Source organism: Glandiceps talaboti, chromosome 5, assembly GCF_964340395.1.
Source record: "Glandiceps talaboti chromosome 5, keGlaTala1.1, whole genome shotgun sequence".
Taxonomy (NCBI): Eukaryota; Metazoa; Hemichordata; class Enteropneusta; family Spengelidae; genus Glandiceps; species Glandiceps talaboti.
In genome coordinates this window covers 14641702-14662859 of record NC_135553.1, presented here as the reverse complement: position 1 = coordinate 14662859, position 21158 = coordinate 14641702, and the positions used below count along the sequence as shown (strand labels likewise).

Genomic DNA, 21158 nt, shown 5'->3' with positions numbered 1-21158 from the left:
TACACATCAATGTATACAATCATGTATAAAAGACAGATACTGTACATGCATGTATATGATACATCAAGGTATCAGCAGTATACCCCCCAAAAATTAAACAGTAATAAAACCACACCTCTGTTAACAGCCCTGTATCATACCTGTACAACAGGAATGTTACAGGATCTGTTACAGGGGCGAAACGTTTATTTGGTATGTATGATGGATATCAATATGACACTTTCACCTTTACATATTATGGGTAGGATTTGGTTTTGACTGGATAATTTACAAAGTTAATTATATTTACCGATCATGAACTTTTTTAGTAAATTCAGAATTTTATCAACGTTGTTGAAATACTACTGTTAATATTATACATGTGCGTGTTTATGATGTAATATGTATTATTGTGTGCACAATTCTTTGTACCATTTAAATGAATTAGTTTAGGCCAAAAAAAGAAAAGAAATGGTTCTGGTCAGCGCGTACGTTACTTCAACATCATCGCTTCACTCTTTTGTTTCCGATCTGGCGGCAAAATTGAAAATGGACACTGGTGGTGGGCTTCATACCCCTTTCTCATAACATTCTACCCACAGTTCATCACTCATCAAGCGGAATGCACACACATCGCGCACGGGTGTTAGGGAATGTTTAATATTGCAGGGTACAAGTATCACCTAAAATGGCTGTCAGACCTAATTCATCACATACCCAGTGTCATGCTAATCTCAGTTCAGATTACGTTCAGGTCAAAGATCGGCCTTTTGACCTTGTCAACGTCCTTACTAAGGCTGTTCCATGACTTGAGCAGGGGTGTTCTGAATACTGAGATAGATTTGTACTGGAGCCAGTGTATGCTGACTTTCCCGTGGAAAGCAGCGTAGTACTTCAATCACCGGCCAGTTTCAGACGATACATTATCAGTGACAATTTCTGCGGTCATCGAGTTTGGAAAGTTTATCACCTTTAATTTAACTGGTGAGGTTCAGAAAGAGTCGAGACCAGTACCAGTGCAGAATACATTTCAACTGTTGATGGGTGGTGCTAGACAAAAAAACATGGCCAAAACAACGACAGCTTGACCGACCAAACGCACGTTTTAAGTTGCACAATGATATGATACGATGTTTACAGGGACAGAACCTCGGATGGGATTATAACATTATTAGTAAAGTCTATGTTCAACATGATCTGCAATGCACATCTCCAGTTGAGATTCCATATTTCTCATATTCTATGTTTCCAGCAATCTGTAATTATTGTGGCTGTGGTCATGATTTGCTGACAGGAGAGAGAGCCGCTGACATCTACCCAACCTGCAGTGGTTGCTATGCAACCAAACCAAAACGACTCAGAAGAAAGAGAAAATTCTTCAGGGCCCAGACCCATGATCACTGGCTGAACACTATATGTGATATGTGAACACTGAATACTGTATGATATATATATATATATATATTAACATATATTGAAAGGAAAAAAAATCGCGTCGTCGCACCGTTTTCTGAAAAAAGACATGACCAGAACCATTTTTTTTTGGCCTTATGAAAATGCAATTCCTGGGATGGCATTCCCCCGTATTCCCCCCTAAAGGTATTTTGATACAAAACAATATACAATAACCACTTGTTAAAAGGATAAAAATCATTATGTAACAATATTGTACTTATAAACTGCTGTTGACCCACAGGCAATATCAGTAAGACTTTTGCCATGTCATATTCTCTTTCGGGTTAACGACTGTCATGGATACTGTTTCTTAGATGATACGTCTTTCATATATACATCGCGAAATACAAAAAAAAAATACCAAACTGGTAGTACTGAAGGTGCTTAATATGTCTGGATCATTGTTAGACAATATTTTCTCATTAGAATATCCCTGGGTCATTGTTAGACAATATTATCACATTAGAATGTCTCTGAATCGTTGTTAGACAATATTATCACATTAGAATGTCCCTGGATCATTGTTAGACAATATAATCACATTAGATATGGGATCACAATATGTGACAGGAAATAAAACATTCGTTACTAGATCCCCAATTTGTAGTTTTTTGTGTGTAAGAAACAATCTCCGCATAAAAAAGAGGTTTAATACCTTCTTATTTCCGAATTGTAAATATTACGACATTCAAACTAGGCCTGTTCTGTAGTACTGTACGCCATCAATAAATTAAGGTCACGAGAAATACCAATTTTGTAAGGAGGGCGAAAGATCAGTAGACCCAAAACACTAAGTACACATTCCTATAGCTAAAAACAACGATTGTATAGTCATTCTGTTGACCTACGTCTTGTCAGGGAAAGGTAACAATATATGCACCGAATTCAATGTTGGCGCTGACCAAGGTAGCCGCGATACGCACGCATGTGTGTCGTTCTCGTCTTTTCTCGTCGTATTAGAGAATGTCCCTGGGACATCTGATCCAGGGACTTTAAGTTCAGGGCCACTTTTAGTCCCGAGTACTTGTACCGCAAGATAAACTTCGTCCTCTTAAACGAAAATGGCGTCAGAGATTAGAAAGGTTTATGACTATGCTATAATCGGAGCTGGTAGTGCTGGTTGTGTCCTGGCAAATCGTTTGTCGGTAGATAAGAACACCAGTGTGTTGTTGATAGAAGCTGGTCTTGAGGACACGAGACCTTCCATTGATATCCCCGTAGAGGTCGGAAATCTGGTGGGTACAGAGATTGACTGGATGTACAAGGTAAGCGTATGTATGTATGCTGGGGTGAACAAATCATTTTGTGAACTGGTGGTCCCTGGACAAGTGCCCTAAAAATCTCGTGGTCCTGCTGAAAGAATTTATGGTCCCAAGTGTCGCTAATGTGAAACATTAAATCTTGCCTATGAATCTGTACTGTGCTGTTGTTTTTAGTATGTTGTGTAATATATGTACTGCTATCTTTTGTATTGCTTTTATTTTTGTTTTACCTGCAAGAACTGTCGTTTTAATTTCCCCTCGTGGGATGAATAAAGTAATTCTGATTCTGATTCTGATTCTGATTATGTATGTATGTATGTATGTATGTATGTATGTATGGATGGATGGATGGATGGATGGATGGATGGATGCATGGATGGATGCATGCATGCATGCATGCATGCATGTATGCATCCATGCATGCATGCACGATGTTTTACAATTTTCTATAGATATGCAAACACGGGAAAGTGTTTGTTAAACGTCCTATGATAAACTATATAAACAATGGCCAGTCTTTATCTTAAAGTCCAAAGTGCAGCCACTCTGGGCGCCCACGCTACGGAAATACGTTTGCGCAAGTGCCCTAAAAATCCCGTGGTCCCGCTGAAAGAATTTATGGTCCCAAGTCTCGCTAATGTGAAACATTAAATCTTGCCTATGAATCTGTATGTTCAGACGACGTTTTAACATAGTTATTAACAGTGAGGTACTGGTCTGACGGACCACACAAAGTCAAATTTGTGTACTCCGATCAAACAAATTGCCAGTCCTGGACCCAGGACCAGTGGATTTGTTCACCCCTGTATGTATGTATGTATGTATGTATGTATGTATGTATGTATGTATGTATGTATGTATGTATGTATGTATGTATGTATGTATGTATGTACGTACGTACGTACGTACGTGTGTGTGTGTGTGTGTGTGTGTGTGTGTGTGTGTGTGTGTGTGTGCGTGCATGCATGCATACATGCATGTATGCATGCATGCACGATGCTTTACAATTTTCTATAGATATGCAAACACGGGAAAGTGTTTGTTAAACGTCCTATGATAACCTATATAAACAATGGCCAGTCTATATCTTAAAGTCCAAAGTCCAGCCACTCTGGGTGCCCACGCTACGGAAATAAGTTTGCGCATGTGCAACGAAAAGCTTTTGTTTATCTGAGAGGAGCAAGCTTCACATTTATATATATATATATATATATATATATATATATATATATATATATATATATATATATATATATATATATATATATATATATATATATATATATTATTGTAGTGACACAGTTTCACATACATAAGTACATACGTACCTACAGTAAAGAAAAATTCTTAGCAATATACAAACATTAATTAATGTGAAACCCCAGCCAAGTAATTGGCTTATGAGTCACTTATACCCAAATAAATCTTTACGTGTTATGTGGTCTTCAAGAAAATATGAATCATAGGTATCGCTTTTCCCCTAAGTTGGTATATAACCATGAATCACTTTTCCTAATAGGGGAGGATTATGTAACTGAAATTGCTTATATATTGATATATATGTAAGATATTTTGTATCTTTTGCAGTGTTTTAATGTGTCATTTGCCTAATTAATAATTTTTGGTAATTTGGTAATATCGTTAGAATACAATATTCAAATGTAATACAGTTTGGTACATACAGTGGTTATAATGAAATGTACGTGTCCCCTAAAACTTGTTGGTTTATTTTAAATGTATGGTGTAATTTGCACAATTAAAGACATCTACAAATTAAAGGATACTCTTTGTGTGGTCGCTCAGAATTTGCATACTGATGATGCGTGTGGGAATATAATTCGAATCCAACTGTGTGTATTTTGTCCTTATGGATGGCATTCATTCGATATATTTTCTAATTTTGCTCTGCCAGGTGTCACTGACACTTTATCTTGTTTTTTCTATTTTGTAGACTGTTCCACAACAGAACGCATGTCTGGCATTTAAGGATCATCGTTGTTTTTGGAACAAGGGCAAGGTAATATAATTGCCTGGCTATGAGGGCACAGTAGACGTCTGTTATCCGTAGGGTTGTTATGCAGTAAATAATTCCTGAGGGTTAAAGCCTTGGGAAATAGTTCCTTATAACAGCACGAGGGGTAATGTGACGTCCACTAGTGTCAGGACAAAGTGGGGAAATAAGTTTTTTTTTATACAAGACATCATATGCGCAGGCACATATTCTTTTCGCACAAATCGCCGAAAAGGCCCCTATTGTAGATGACTATGGCCCTAGGGAAAACAAAACACAACTAGTGCACAGTCAATGCAAATTGAGGTCACTATGGGTAACTAGTTCATACCACGCGATATGAACTGGGGATATGAATCACTGATGGATGTATGATAAAAGATTCTTTAAGCATTTTAGTTTCAACAGAATGTTATATATTACTGTACACATACTGAGAATCATTCCTATAGGTACTTGGTGGTTCAAGCAGTATCAATTACATGACATACATTCGAGGAGCTACAGAAGATTATGATTCTTGGGCTAGCCTTGGCGCTGAAGGATGGGGCTTTGATGATGTTTTGCCGTATTTCTTGAAATCAGAAAACAACACCAAGTAAGTTAATAATATGTACCCTTATAAAATGTGTACCCTCCACCATGCTGTCAACTCAAAGTTACTTCACAAAATAATTAAAAAATGATATCGACGAATTTGATGTAGCAACAAAATAATTTCGAACTAAAAATCTGTTTGAAAAGAATCATGACAAGAATTGTTGTGATTTTAATAAATTGATGCATGTGATAATTTTGTTCACATGAGCGAACTTAACTTTTTTGCTGGTAGTGAGGAGTATGTGAAAACTCCCTATCATAACAAAGGAGGACTACTGACAGTGTCTGATATGCGCCCAAGGTGCAAGTTTGGAGAGATGTTCGTTAAAGCAGGTAAGAGCTCAATCTGATTAAAATCTGATGCAGTGTACAAGTCGCGATTTCTCTTTTTGGCTGTTACGTTTGTTGTCGTTTGTTCTTTTGTGAGTGTTTGTTACATACATCTGACACAATATCATAGGTTTCCCCAAACCCAATCCCATACTTAAAAGTATAGCCAATCAGAATCCGTCTTACAATATAGCACTCCAGGTTCGAAAGCGAAAGAAAGAGAAAGACCAAACAATAACGATAACATCGTTGTCTCTGCTCTGTGCTCGTGCTCTTTTCAAACACAGTGCTCTGAAGAACTGTACCCGTATGTTTCGGCGTATTACGCGTTTTCATTGGTTGAGTGAATTCACTCAGCTCTCTTGTGTGGCTCGAGAAAACCTATGGTATTGTGTCAGATGTGTGTATAATGAGCTTGCACAAAAGTCAAACGACAGTAAACGTAACAACCAAAGTCGACGCTAAGACATTTTAAAGTATCTTTCTCATGTGGAGTCAGTTAGTTGCCAGTTTTGTTCGCTGTAGTTTTGTTCTCTATGTCGGTGTCTACCTTCGAGCTTCCTTCCTTCGTGTGTGCTTAACACCTACCAACACAATAATCGAGTCTTACTTGCCTATCCGTCCACCTACCTACTTATTACTTTGCAAAGATCTGTACATCTGCTTGCCTAAGACTTCACCTATACACCTTCCTACCTACAGATGCCTATTTACCCATCTCATATGATAGCAACTCATATACGTAAAGTAACCTACCTTTGAACTTAAGTCGGGAACTAAGTCGGTCGAAACACGGACTTGCCCGTGCAAGTCTTTTTGTTTGTACGTGTAACTTTAAAGCAAGTACATTAATTTAATTATACAGAGTTTACATGACAAGATGAATTACATCATATAATATCATATTCGAAATAATAGAAATAATTGCACGTAAATAAATGAAATTTTTTGTCTCAGCTGAAGAATTGGGCTATGTCATTGAGGATCTGAACGCCTTTGACAAGAGGGTGAGTGAATTCTTACTCTCGTGGTTTTGAAAGCTTAATTTATGGGCTCATTACGTTGTTCTAGTCACCAGCTCGCAACCCGTTGCTGTAAGAGTTTCGAGAGAAAGGCTTTGCAGAGAAATTTGCAAACTTGTGACACCAGTTTTGCAGAAGATGATGAGTTCAAGTTTCTGTATGAATATCCTCTTAATCATTATGGAACCTTAGAAATGTCGACTACATAGGAATTTTACTAAGGAAGGAAGGGGTGTTAGGATTCTATAAGATTGAAGAGTTTTCTTTCTTTCTTTCTCTTTCTTTCTTTCTTTCTTTCTTTCTTTCTTTCTTTCTTTCTTTCTTTCTTTCTTTCTTTCTTTCTTTCTTTCTTTCTTTCTTTCTTTCTTTCTTTCTTTCTTTCTGTTCATATTTGATTTGGATGGCATTCTTTTGTATGTATCTTGTCTGTTCTGTGCCGGTGCCCTAAAGCATATAATAGAATGTTAATATTATTTTGTCCAGTGTCAATAAAATGGTACCCAGTAAAATGATATGTCGTTTAGCACTACAAACAGCTCCTAGATTAAAATACCCATTTAGTACAAAAATATTGAAAAGTTGATACTTAATGAATTTCCTCAAATCAGCAACATTTTGGATGTATTTCCACCCAATGACACCACCTTTCACCTCTTAGGATTGCTTCAATTTCGCTCAATCAACGATAAAAGATGGCAAACGATGCAGCACTTCACGAGCCTATCTGGCTCCCGATGTTAAGGAAAGAAAGAACCTGACTATCTGGACAGAAGCAGTGGCAACGAAAGTAAGACATTTGAAGAGTACCTATGAATCATTCTTGTCAATGCCCTATATATTCAGATTGACTAGGTCTTAAGCCCAATCTATGAATCTCATAGTCTTTGATAACTACTATCTTATCCTGGAGGTTTGGGATAAAAGAGGACCAGGGGAGGGATGGGGTGGGGATGATACTCCCACGGGAAGATATATGGGTATGTGCCACCCAAATCGGTCATTTTTAAAAAAAGAAAGAAAGATCCCTAAACACAGGTCGCCTTTAATCTGAAAATTCGCTAATCACGGTGTTGATAACATGGGAAACGTCTTCATTTATTACAAATACCTCACAACATCAGAATAATGTAACTGACTGGGTGATTTTGACATGACCGGAAATGCCTAACCATGGGTTTGATTTTTGATTATATATGAATAGTTGTTTTGAGCTTAGGCCGCACACCCCGTCTGAAGATTTGGAGAGTAACCCCCCCCCCCCACCCACCCACCCACCAAAACCCAGCCACCAACACACCCAGCCACCAACCATAGGACCACTCGATGTGCGAAATTGCCTTTTCTTGAGCATTACGTCTGCGGAAGAGAATATCTACAGTTTTGTTTCCTGTATAGGCATCGGCATTTCAAACACACTTATCAATGCAGTTACAAGACTCTGTGTCTCATCAATATCAATATGCTGTCATGAAAATGTTTTTTTTCCCCTTGGCCTCATAACTTGAAAATGATCTAATTCACGAATTATATTACACTGTTTATATTATTCAGATTGTTTTTGAAGACAAGACAGCGAGACGAATCAAATTACTTAAGAATGGTATTGAAATTGAGGTTACCATACAGAAGGAAATTATTTTGTCTGCAGGGACCATTGCATCACCTCAGGTATATAGAGAATGGTTTTCTGCCGATATGTAAGTATAATGAAGTCAAGGAGTTTAAAGTTCATGCGTACACCTTTTATTCAAGAATATTGCAATGTTGACCATACGAATAACCTGTTTTAAGGAACCGTTTATTACATAAAGTAATTGCCATACTTATAAACATGATTACTGTTGAAATGCTGTTAATCGGCTTACTGTGAAGTTTATTGATATTTAATGTTCAAACGGGAAGTACTCACTCGCACAGCAACTGCTGTCCCAATCGTCAGTCTGTTCCATTTGAGACTATAACGTTGAATTAGCCGACCAACTAGTTTCTTCTCAAACCATCTCTTCTACGATACGAGGTACCGTACCGACTTGGATTGTGTTGAGTCGAACTCTCAACGAAACATACGTATCTGGTTCAACGAACGCCAAGCTAACCACTTGGTTGATTTTATTACATGACCAATCTCCGTCTCCGCTCTTCTTGAGATGGGCTAAAAACCCAACTTAAATACATTTTATACAAAGATAATGACGTATTCTTAAGTCTTATGAAAGACATCATCTAAGTTCTAATATCCAAACACCTTCTCTAGATTAGTAATACAAGTTCATATCTCAAAGACCATAACATAGTCATGTCATATTAAAACTTGTTGACAGTTCAATCGTACCTGGTACAATCAATTCAGAAACAGCGATATTGAGATGTCAAGGACCTATGTTCTTACGCAACGGAATGTCACTGTATGTACAAAGTTTAAATGCTTTTTGTCTTCAATTTAGAGTTCATAATGAAAGTTACTAAAATATCCTGAATGGATATAATTTAGATCTGTGACTCGTAACACTGTATTGTCTAAATTACAGTCTTCCCCACATGATTATAGTTAAATCAGTGGCCACTTTGACAATAACACAGTGGAAAGGCCACTGAAAAAAATTGTAACATGTATCCATGATGATAGTATCTGGTGAGACAGACAATTACAGTGTAAAACTTGTGTAAACGCCTCAGACATGTACAACGTATGGTTACAGTTACACCTCAATTAATCCAGATTCATAAATAGGCGCCCAGACTATGGTTGACTCACACAGTACCTTTACACAAATCACTGATCTTGCTTGTACAGGTATCTGAAGTCTTTGATGATACATTGTAGTCAAGAGAAAAATGACTTGAAATTGACTCTAGCAGCATCGTTACAGTTATCAAGAATATTCTTCAAATGACACACTCTCAGGTATCTTACTCCAGTAAGAAGTGAATCCCCTTTTTCACATTTACTTTAGTTGCTGATGTTGTCTGGCGTAGGACCAAGAGAACATCTAGAAGACTTGGGTATACCTGTAGTGTGTGATCTCCCAGTAGGAGATAATTTACAGGTAAGTAAATCAAAACATTCAGATTAAAATAAAGATAGAACAAGGGAGGAAGTAATTTGAAAATCTTACCGACATTGTTACATTTTAAAATATATTGTATTGTGTCACTGTGTGTTAGTCAAGAAAGAATACTAAGCCAGCGTTACCACATTAACTGTAGAAAACACTCAATGTTGAGCACAATAAATAAGATATGTTTCCAAATAATTTTATGTTGGACAGTGAGGTAGCTTCATATATAATGAATAGCCCGTTGCGATTTCTGGTTTATTTATTGCAGGACCACATATACACCGTTATACGATATGAAGGGTCTGGAGGTAGTATTTCTACAGTGAGTACCTCTTACGTTACACTAGTTTCTTGTTTGTTTGTTTGTTTGTTTGTTTGTTTGTTTGTTTGTTTGTTTGTTTGTTTGTGTACGTGCGTGCGTGCGTGTATGTATGTATGTATGTATGTATATATGTATGTATGTATGTATGTATTTATTTATTTGTGTATGTATGTATGTATGTATGTATGTATGTGTGTGTGTGTGTGTGTGTGTGTGTGTGTGTGTGTGTGTGTGTGTGTGTGTGTGTGTGTTTGCTGCATTTTCCAAAACAGAAGCGTAGTACTGACTACGCCCCAACTAAATCAACACAGAAGTCTATGTAAAGATAAGTAACTGTTCTCTTTATCTCAATTTTTAAAACCGACGTGTTTGCATTGAATTGAACAAAGCCAAACTACGGGTCAGTGCCACATAGAACAGGTCGACCATAAAATACTCAACCACCAAGCACTCTCGTAAATGGCCATTATAAAATCCGATGTACAGTCCTGACATTGAGGAACGATACAAATAGCTGTAATATCGATTATGAACGCTCCAATTTACCAAGACAAAAATTATGTCCTCCTCCCTCAACCTCAGACGGTCTTGAAGTCAACGTTTTTCTAAATACCTACAATAGGAATAGCAGAGAAACGTAAAAATCATTGTACCAGATGTTGGGTAATAGCGATTCTTGTGACGGTATGACGATGGTCAGTAAATCTATTGCAAAGACATCACATAGTCGAACAGAGATCTATGTAAAGCATGTCTTGCAGTTTTGTTATTGCTGCTGCTGCTGCTGCTGTTGTTGTTGTTGTTGTTGTTGTTGTTGTTGTTCATGAAGATGATGATGATGATGATGATGATGATGATGATGATGATGTTGTTGTTGTTGTTGTTGTTGTTGTTGTTGTTGTTGTTTGTTCTTAGAATTTAAGTGAGAATGAAATACTTTTTTTGAGCGTGTACCAATGCTATATCATTATTTTTTTCCTGTTGTTTATTTCAGGACTGCACGTCGACCACTGGATCTGATGCTTGTGGTTTTGTGAAAACCAAGGTACAATTTCTATAGCTATACACATGTTGTTATTTCGTTGAGTGACAATTACTTCCAAAGACTTAAATCACAGGCTTCTTCAATATTTCAGAGTGTACTCACAACTTTTACATTCCAGGTCATCAGAGAAATGTCGCTATATCGTCATCAGCTTAATCGACATCGATGTGTGAAATTCACACAATTCGCCTCTCCGGCTGTATGCATGTCTGAAAATCATGATGTGACACATAGTTTCCGCGATGTCTGATGAAATAGGCTATAATGGCACTCTGTAACAGAAGATTCTTTGATTTGTTGCACAGAAAGATGCACCCTGGCCTACCGTACAATTCATATGTAATCCGTACTTTTATTTAAATGGACCGAATGAACAAGAATGTTTGAATATCAGTGATGAGTAAGTATTTAGGGTCATTATCCAGATCAAACGTTATAGAATGTTATGTGTGCATCCGTGCTTGCTCACAGTCTGTCTGTCTGTCTGTCTGTCTGTCTGGCTGGCTGTCTGTCTGTCTGTCTGTCTGGCTGTCTGTCTGTCTGGCTGTCTGTCTCTCTGTTTATCTCTTTGTCTGTGGACAGAAGGCTTTTATTTTAAACTGGTGTATTGCCATTGTAATATTGCCTTGATCAAACTATCAAACTGAGATATCTGACATATCGCAATGGTCTACTCCTAACTCGCCAAGCAATACTCAAAAATTCGTCTTGATGAGGTTTAGTCATGACCTACGCGTTTATTGAAGAGCAACAAAACTGGGTGTAAAAAGTGTGTTTTCAGAGTTACTTAAGGGGTGCAAATACCAAACGGATTGTCCATGAATGTCAAGCTCAATGAGTGATCCGCATAATTTAAACGGCGTTAGATACTACTTGCACCACAGACGTAGACCTAGGGCCTATCAACACAAAACATGCCAACACTTTTCTTCTTCAAAATTTGACAGTCGGTCAAGTACATGTAAATAACAACATGTTAAACATGAACTTATAATTGATATTCAAATTGCCGATGAAATGAAAATTTCCTTGTTACATATTAGATTTACCGAGGCGCTACTACATAAAAGCAGAGAGTATATGGAAACGAAGGAAGGGCTGGTAATTTTACCCTGTTTGTTGCATCCAAAAAGTGTTGGTAAACTAACACTAAAGAGTACGAATCCCCTGGAGCCTCCATTGATGGATCCACATTATCTGGAGGATCCTGATGATGTAAAGACGATGATTGAGGTAAATAATTTAATGATTTATTAAGCAAAGGGGAAATCGGAATATTGAACTATCATATCAAATTCAGTATGAATTTAAGTTGTAACGCCACTCCAGGAAATAAAACTGTTTGTGTTCTGGAGAAACCATTTCATGGTTTCACATCGACTGAATTTCGCCCAATTGCCACGAAACTTTACCAAAACTTGAAACTATCTTTCACTTCTATTATTCTGTTAGTTGACCAGTGTTGTCTCATGGTCTTAGCATACGTTAATATGATTTAGATGAACATTGAATATTCATGAAATTTATCTGAAGGAATTAAGCACTTAGGAGGCGTGCATATTCAATGCTGGATTGTTTGGATTCAATTTTTGTGAAATATTGTTTTTCGAATTTTCACTTAGGAGAATGCAACTTAATGTTCTATATGCTACTAATAGTTGTTTTACATTAAGCAGCAAAGACATGGCCGACAGACAGGAAGTAGCATTATGACGTCATAACGTTGTCGTCACGTGTATGGCTAAGCTCAATGAGCCTTACATTTTGATCTACAGAGTGACACAGGGCTTCGAAATTATATGACACAATTAGTACGTACAATATTTTTAATTTCCGAGCAATTCTTTTGCAGGCAGTACGGATTTCCCAAAGACTGGCATCAACGAAAGCATTTAGGGATATGGGGTAAGTTTTGTTAATTTGCAGCACTGGGTGGGATTTACTGCAAATATGCAAACAAGTGATCTTTCTATACATGTATCGTGCTGATATTATAGAGGATAATTGTACAGATTATACAAATGGTTGTTATGAAGTAAATTAATTAAAGAAATAAATATCAAATTAAGTTAGCAATCAAACTGTGATATCAATCATAATGTTAATATTATGCACATTTAGATGAAAACGTAGGCGAAGCCTCGACTAGATATTGAGTACACACACAGACACACAGAAGACAAACACATACACATATATGTTTATATATATATATGTGTGTGTGTGTGTGTGTGTGTGTGTGTGTGTGTGTGTGTGTGTGTTTGTAATTCGTTTCAGAAACTTGTTCCTATATAACCCCGTCCCTTTCCTTGTTGTAGAGTAACCCCTTGCTACTTTAAGTTTGACAACTGCTCTCATGAAGTGGACAGTGATGAATATTGGGAACACGTCATTCGACATTTTACTAAACCAGGTCATCACGTTGTTGGAACTTGTAAAATGGGTGCCAAAGACGACCCAACAGTTGTTGTAGACCCTTGGCTAAGGTTCGTCTTAACAGTCAATTGTATATCGAAGTTGTGTGTCTCTTACTACAGGGATACAAGTCTTTGTTAATAACATTTTCAAACGATATAAGATAGTTTCACCAGATTTAAACTGACTGCCTTCTTTAGGGGCAAAGTTTTGAGATTGTCGTTCCTACAGACAGTTGTTGGAATACAACAGAACATATGCAACAAGTTATTTTTTCTCATTGATTGCTATTTGCTCATTGCTGTTAGTGATCTCCTGGCCAACCACAACATGTAATGTGAAGCTTTATAGAACGTTGTAGCATAGCACTCGCCATAGAAAGAGTTTTAAAGGCCAAAAATAAATTGTTTCTGGTCAGCGCCCATCACTTAAGTACCCCCCTTTCCCGCGTTATTTTTTTCTTCCGTAAGCCAATTCAGTCTGCAGATGAAAGGGAAAACACAAAAATAACTCTCCCTACATTAATTGCCACCAGTGAAGACAACTGCAAAACTAATCATGAACTAGCCTATGACATCTGCCCCACATACACACTTGCTGTAAGGTACTAAATAAAAAGAACAGTAACTGCAATGATAAGTAGATTGATTTGTTGAGAATGTAAAAAAAAAGATAAGTGCATCATCGCACCACTTTAGACAACATTTCCTGACGGGAAACTGTTTTTTCCTTTTTAGTGGCCTACATAAATATGCCAATGACTTATTAAAATTAAAAACTACATCAATAATATTTTCAGGACAAGTGCGCTTTGCTATCACAAATGTATGTATCAAATGAATTTGAAGGGTGCATTCTTGAGATATAGCCTATTTACCGAGAACTATTAAATATGTAAATTGCTCGTTAATATTCATGGGTGTTTACCGAAACCTAATCAGTTCTTGTCACTACCCTATAGAACACATGCAATAAATTTCGTTTGAATTGAGGCAGTCGTGTTTTAGAAAATGGTGATAAAGTCGCACCACTTTAGACATTTCCAGACCAGAAAGTATTTTTTTCTTTTTATGGCCTACCGAAAATATGCCAATAACTACCGAAAACCATTAATTACGGAAAATTGCTCATTAATATTCACGGGATTTTTACCAAAACCTAATCAAGTCTTGCCATTACCCTACGGAGTACGTCATCAAAATTTTGTTTGAATTTCAATCTGGTCTTTCATTACAGGGTACGAGGTTTGGAAAATATTCGTGTTGTCGACGCATCTGTGATGCCTCATCTTACCTCGGGTAACATCAATGCTCCAACTATAATGATTGCTGAAAAGGGTGCAGACATTATTACACAAGGCAAATGCTGATCTGAAAACGGATTCATGATAATGTTAGGGTCAAATAAACACTTCTAGAATCATTTCATTTGTATCAAATTTGATGGATTTATTGGTTTTGCTATGCCTTATACAGTATGCCTACATAAATTTCTAATTGGGTTAGCTTGCATATTACATCTATAATTTGTTATAATTAATGACATATACTAATAAACTAATACTTCAAATGTTGGTCAGAATATCATCTTTTCATCTGCAGAGCTAGAAATCCACAGACAGATTACAGGACATGACCGTAACAAACCCTGTAACCTGGTAACAGGGTATGTGAAATAAGTTCTGTTACTGGGTCTGTAAATTTGGTAAGATTTCATAGCTGTATTCACAGACATGTAACAGGTTTGATGGGTACAGGTGTTATGCAGGTCTGTACTTTAAACAAAATCCCATAAACTGATTAAAGTAGTAATTTAAGTGCATGTACGAACACATAACAGACAACCAGAGCTGTGACACACCTTTATACACATCAATGTATACAGTCATGTATAAAATACACACTGTACATGCATGCATATCGTACATCAAGATATCAGCAGTATAATACAAATTAAACAGTAATAAAAACACACCTCTGTTAACAGCCCTGTATCATCTTTGCTAACACAGTCCTGTACAACAGGAATGTTACAGGATCTGTTACAGAGGTGAAACGTTTATTTGGTATGTATGATGGATATCAATTATGACACTTTGTCCTTTACATATCATGGGTAGGATTTGGTTTTGACTGGATAATTTACAAAATTAATAATATTTACCGATCATGAACGATTTTACTAAATCGTAATTCAGAATTTTATCAACGTTGTTGAAATATAATACATGTGTTTATGATTGGTTAAGCTTGCATAATACAATGTAATATGTATTAATGTGCGCACAGTTCTTTGTACCATTTGAGATAATATTGGCGCCAAGCGCTACGAATAAAAAGACAAAGGCATTGTATGTAAATTTATGCGGCAATAAACTGTCAGCGACTATTGGTGAATGACAGGCAAGTCTCAGCGAAGTAAAACAACTAAAACGAAAACGACGAAAAAACACGCACAGGTTCCATCCCGCCCATGTCATTTTAAAAGTATTTATGCGGCATCTGTGACTTGTATTTACTGTTTTTACATCACATTCTATCCCAATGATGTTATGAGTGACACCATCCATATACAAAGAAATCCCACCTATTGTCTCTTGATTTATAACCCAATGAATTAAGGGCATTGGTTGACCCTCGCGCTCGCCTCGGTGGAATTCGAAGATCTTAAGAATGAGTAGCATTCAGAGCATGCGCACTCGTCGAATTCACATTCGATGTAATGGAATAAAACGACCAGTCAAGAGTAATGGAAACTGACGACGAACTCTGTTGTAAAACAAAGAAACACCAAACGGAAAACACTAAGAGCGACGGTAAACCTAAATTAGCTATCGGTTATGCAGAAGAACTTGCAAACAAATTATCTGGTTTAAAAATTGAACGCATAAAAGAGTTTGATAGCTACTACGACCGTAATTACCATATCAAGGGTAACGTGGACCAAGGTGAAAGACAACTTGTCATGAAGGTAATCAATACAGTCGAATCAGAGAATATTTCCTTCTTCAACGGATTAGTGGAACTGTTGCTTCATTTACGAGAGAAAGGAATCAAATGTCCCCAACCCTGTAAGCAGACAACGGGTGATTATCTGACTATTCAACAACTACCAGGTCAGTGACATCTACATATATAAGGTCAAAGGTAATTGAATACGCATTACTTTCGCACGGCAGAGTAATAGGTAAACAAGTCGTGGTAGTCTTTTCCCATCAGATATAGTTATATTGATTATGCTGCCATGGTAATATCTTTTTTTCTTCCAATGTTTATATATCTCTCGTTATGACCGTACATGACGCTGAAACTTGGTCGCACATATCCCGGTGAGTAAATAAGGGTACGATCAGTTTGTTTAGTCTAGGGGGTCATCTATGACCTGTTTTCAGCGCAACTGAACGAATTGTATGCAAATATATTTCGGAACAAGATCACACCCATTGCACTACTCAAGGTATGGCACATTAGCATATACTGCAAATACAACAACATGGATGGGTAGGCAAATTGATGCGCAACACTAGATGCAAAATTTAATTGACAACAATGTCATGTCCAGAGCATGAGCTAAATAGTGGTGTATATTGTAAAGATAACAGCAGGAGTGGGTAGGCAAGTAGATAGGCCTTTAAAAAATGAACACATACCTCTAGGAACAAGACCACACCCATAGCAACGCTTATATTAGGGTGTATTGCAAAGATAACAACAAGGATGGGTAGGTAGTGGTTAAAGATTAAACATGAAAGTATATGCCTCGCAGCAACATCACGCCCATAGCAACAATAAATTTTGCATAGATAACAACAAGGGTGTATAGGTATGTTGATAAACATTTCAAAAATTGACAAATACATACCTAACAACTAAGACCATGACCACAACCAAATACCAGTGTCCTTTGCTAAGATAACAATAATGAGTCAAGCATTCAAATATAAACACAAATATGCACAGCAACCATTGACACAACCATAGCAACAACCATCGGTATAACATAAATGGGTATGGATCAGCTTATAAAGACAGAATAATGTACTACCCTCTCAAAATAACATCACCAATCATTGCCAAAATTCTACAATTGTGCTACAACGCGTTCTGGTTGAATGTTTGTTTACTCCAAGAATAGTTTATCTTACAGATAATTTTAGAAACATTTTCTGTATAACTTTACATTTGTCTTCAGAATCAGGTCATCATTTAGTATATTTTCTGACATACCTTGATGGTGTACCAGTTGCTCAAATCAACAACGAATCACATTCTCTGTACTACTCTGTTGGTGTTTCACTGGCTGAATTTGACATGGCACTCCAGGTAAGTAGAACATGTACATCCAACAGAATCTAAAATTTGAAATTTTTTACTTACCCCTATCTCGTCTGTAATGTGTTGCTAGAAAACTAAAATTAACACAAAATTATTGCGAGAAAGCTCAGTATGTTGTGAATATTTGTTTGAGTCATATAAAGTATTCTTCAGGAGAGAGAGGAAAAAGAACCCAAGAAAACTATGAGACTAAGAGACTTTTTTTCTCTCTCGAAACATTTTTTTAAAAGGATTTTAATTGTGAAACATTCAAAGTTAAAGAAGGCCCAGATGTTTTATGGCAACTGGAGAATGTACTAGCTGTTCGTTCTTACCTTCACTTGATTAAAGGTGATGAAGAAATGCTGAAGATGGTCACTTCTCTTTTGGAATCATTTGAATATAATGTTTTACCAAACTACAAGAATTTGCGTAAAGGTAATTGAATGATTGTTAATGAAAAAAATAACAAGTAATTTTTTTTTTACATATTTGAAAACATCAACAATGTAAAACCGTACCCTGATGGCATACTACGTCTCAGACCACTATAGGAAATAGTGGTCTGGGTCTATGATACCGTGAAATACTGAGTGTCTTGATTAGAGTGGGCTACAGAAAATGTGTATGGTGGCATAAGTTTTAGAATGGTTATGCTGATGTAGTGTTTTTTTTTGGATGTTTATGATGGCGTAATTTTAGGGTGTATATGCTGGCGTAAATGTTAAGGGTGTTTATGCTTGCATTAGTTTAGGATGTTTACACTGGTGTAAATGTGAGGGTGTTTATGCTGAGGTAAGTTTTAAAGGTGTTTTCGCTGGTGTAAGTCTTAGGATGTTTAGTCTTGTGTAAGTTTTAAGGTGTTTACACTGGCGTAGGTGTGAGTTTAAAATGTTTATGTTAGCACAAGTTTTATGATATAAGTTTTAGGGTGTTTACAGTGGTGTAAGTTTTAGGGTATTTACAGTGGTGTAAGGTTTAGGGTGTTTACAGTGGTGTAAGGTTTGGAGTGTTTACAGTGGTGTAAGTTTTAGGGTGTTTACAGTGGTGTAAGTTTTAGGGTGTTTACAGTGGTGTAAGGTTTAGGGTGTTTACACTGCTGTATGTAAGCATTAGATTGTTTATGCTGGCAGAAGTTCTAGGCTGACTGTACACGTCTTTTCATTTTCCTTTCAATTTAGGAATACTTCATGGAGACTTCAATCCATTCAATGTTATTGTCAAGTTAGAAGACAACAACCTCCAAAGCAGCAGCTGTAGTAACTGTAGTTCCTCAGATAATAATTACCGTATATCTGGCATTATTGATTTTCACGAAGTTACATATTCGTGTTATGTGTTCGAAATTGCCATAGCAATTGCTCACTTCATCATGGAGAGTAAAACCGAAGACCCAGAAACGGTCAGAAATAACATACTGTCTGGGTTTGAGTCTAAGTTCTCCCTCAATAACTGTGAGAGGGCACTGTTGGATATGTGTATTGCGTGTCGTCTAATGCAAATGGCTGTTCTTGGTCTTGATGACATAGAAACCCAACCAAATAATGAATATGTAAGGCACTTAACCATGTTAGCCACTAGAAAATTTAAACTAATTTGTCATTCTGCATCCAAGGGCAGTTTTAATTTATATGGAGGTGTACACACCCAATGACACATTATTAACCGGAGGGCACTGTTTTCAGTTCATACCTCTGCCATTGTCATCTCAATTACTCAAACTTACCGGTGGTGCCCGTTACTTCCAGTCGCCCCAGCTAGAGTATGGTGAATTACTGTATACGTTATTAGAACAATGACAATGAACATAGAAATTGCTCTTTTTTTTGTTGATTCCTGATTCTGTATTTGATGGTATTTTCCCCAAACGACTTAAACGTTTCTCAGTTTGACAGGGAAAATCCATAGTTATCATTAAAAGGTATGATTTAAATTATAGTGTTCTTAAGAAGATCATCTAACATCAATATGGGTTATGACAACCCATTGTAGTACATACGTCCTTTACGATGCTGAAGAGACATCAACAAATATTAGAGATTGGCTATCAAATTACAAAATAATGATAACGATACCATTCAGCTAAGGAAAATGCTCGTGACCTAAAGGTCATCATTGTGTATTATACCATGTACGTGTTCATTTAGTGTATTATACTATACACGTGTTCATTTCGTGTATTATACCATGACCTAAAGATCACTAGTATTTTCCGGCTGAGTGAAGAAAAATATTGGAAAATAACATAATTATATCAGCGCCAGGAATATATTTTGAGCGTTTTGACTCATATTTCGAACACAACAGAACCAATGACGTAGACACTCATTGTTATGCCATAGACGCGCGTTGTCATGACGTAGAACAACCGGAGTATATATAGCCCATATTTTTTGTTTAACCTGGCTATGCATGGTATTATACATGTTGAATAATGTTCAGCAACTAACAAAGTTGCTACCAACTGTTCATATATCATTAACAAACATAATATTCCTGTATATCTTAGATACACAAACGATTTCAGAAAATGTTTTTTTTTGTTTCAGTTATTTGTACATTTTATATTTTCAACAGAGTGAGTAATATGATTTAAGCATACCACACATATGTTAGTGTACCAATACTTTAAGACAGCATTTTTATATAATTTTTATGGTTATTAAAAAAACTTTCAATGAAAGCGTTTACCAATAATCATCAGTACACAGGGAACCTTGTACACCCCTGTCACATTCACATACCTAGGACAGGGTTGTGCACATAGCTGTACCGGCTCAGTGGAGCCACGGGGACTGTACCGGCTATGTGCACAATATCCCTTAACAGCTCTGGCCAACACACTAGGTGTAACGTACCTAGGTTTGACAGATGTGTAACTGGTATGCCAACAATGTAACATGGATGTGAAAAATAGCAATGCAGCATAGGTTTTTACAACATCCATGTACAAGAGCTTTTTTCCCACAGCCATGTACCTGCTATGTTAACATAGCTGTAACATAGGTACATGTATTTCCCACAGCCATGTACCAGCTATGGTAGCATAGTTGTAACATAAATATTTTCCACAGCCATGTACCACAGCCATGTTAGCAATGCTAGTCAGATATGAACAAAAGGGTTGCTACAGGGTATTATTCCACCACAGCTGTTACATGCATGTGCACAACTGTGTGCTAGGTATGCAGTACACAGCTGTGGTACTGGGATGTGCAAAACTGTCATGGGACAGGGGCGGTATTCCACATCCATGCAACAGATATATTTTTCACAACATTATACCAGGGCTGTGGAAAAATATACCCTGTAACGGGACTGTAAGGCACACAGCTGGTACATAGC

General features: G+C 36.9%; 1 protein-coding gene across 1 annotated transcript; it reads left to right on the top strand.

Moving 5' to 3' along the window:
* Positions 1-1628: 1628 nt before the first annotated feature.
* On the top strand, positions 1629-14961 carry LOC144435193 (alcohol dehydrogenase [acceptor]-like). The gene is made up of 15 exons (XM_078123769.1): positions 1629-2699; positions 4648-4713; positions 5160-5305; positions 5540-5640; positions 6595-6644; positions 7318-7446; positions 8211-8327; positions 9614-9706; positions 9987-10040; positions 11035-11085; positions 11391-11485; positions 12129-12318; positions 12938-12990; positions 13404-13571; positions 14737-14961. The coding sequence occupies exons 1-15, from the start codon at positions 2496-2498 to the stop codon at positions 14867-14869; spliced, it is 1650 nt and encodes a 549-aa protein (XP_077979895.1). The 5' UTR covers positions 1629-2495; the 3' UTR covers positions 14870-14961.
* The last annotated feature ends 6197 nt before the right edge of the window (positions 14962-21158 follow it).

What these genes read in the sequence shown, in the direction of transcription:
- LOC144435193 (XM_078123769.1), top strand. Translation starts at nt 2,496, where the DNA reads ATGGCGTCAGAGATTAGAAAGGTTTATGACTATGCTATAATCGGAGCT. An exon ending in AGATTGACTGGATGTACAAG is followed by an intron (nt 2,700 to 4,647) that starts GTAAGCGTATGT and finishes TCTATTTTGTAG; the next exon opens with ACTGTTCCACAACAGAACGC. An exon ending in TGAACGCCTTTGACAAGAGG is followed by an intron (nt 6,645 to 7,317) that starts GTGAGTGAATTC and finishes TTCACCTCTTAG; the next exon opens with GATTGCTTCAATTTCGCTCA.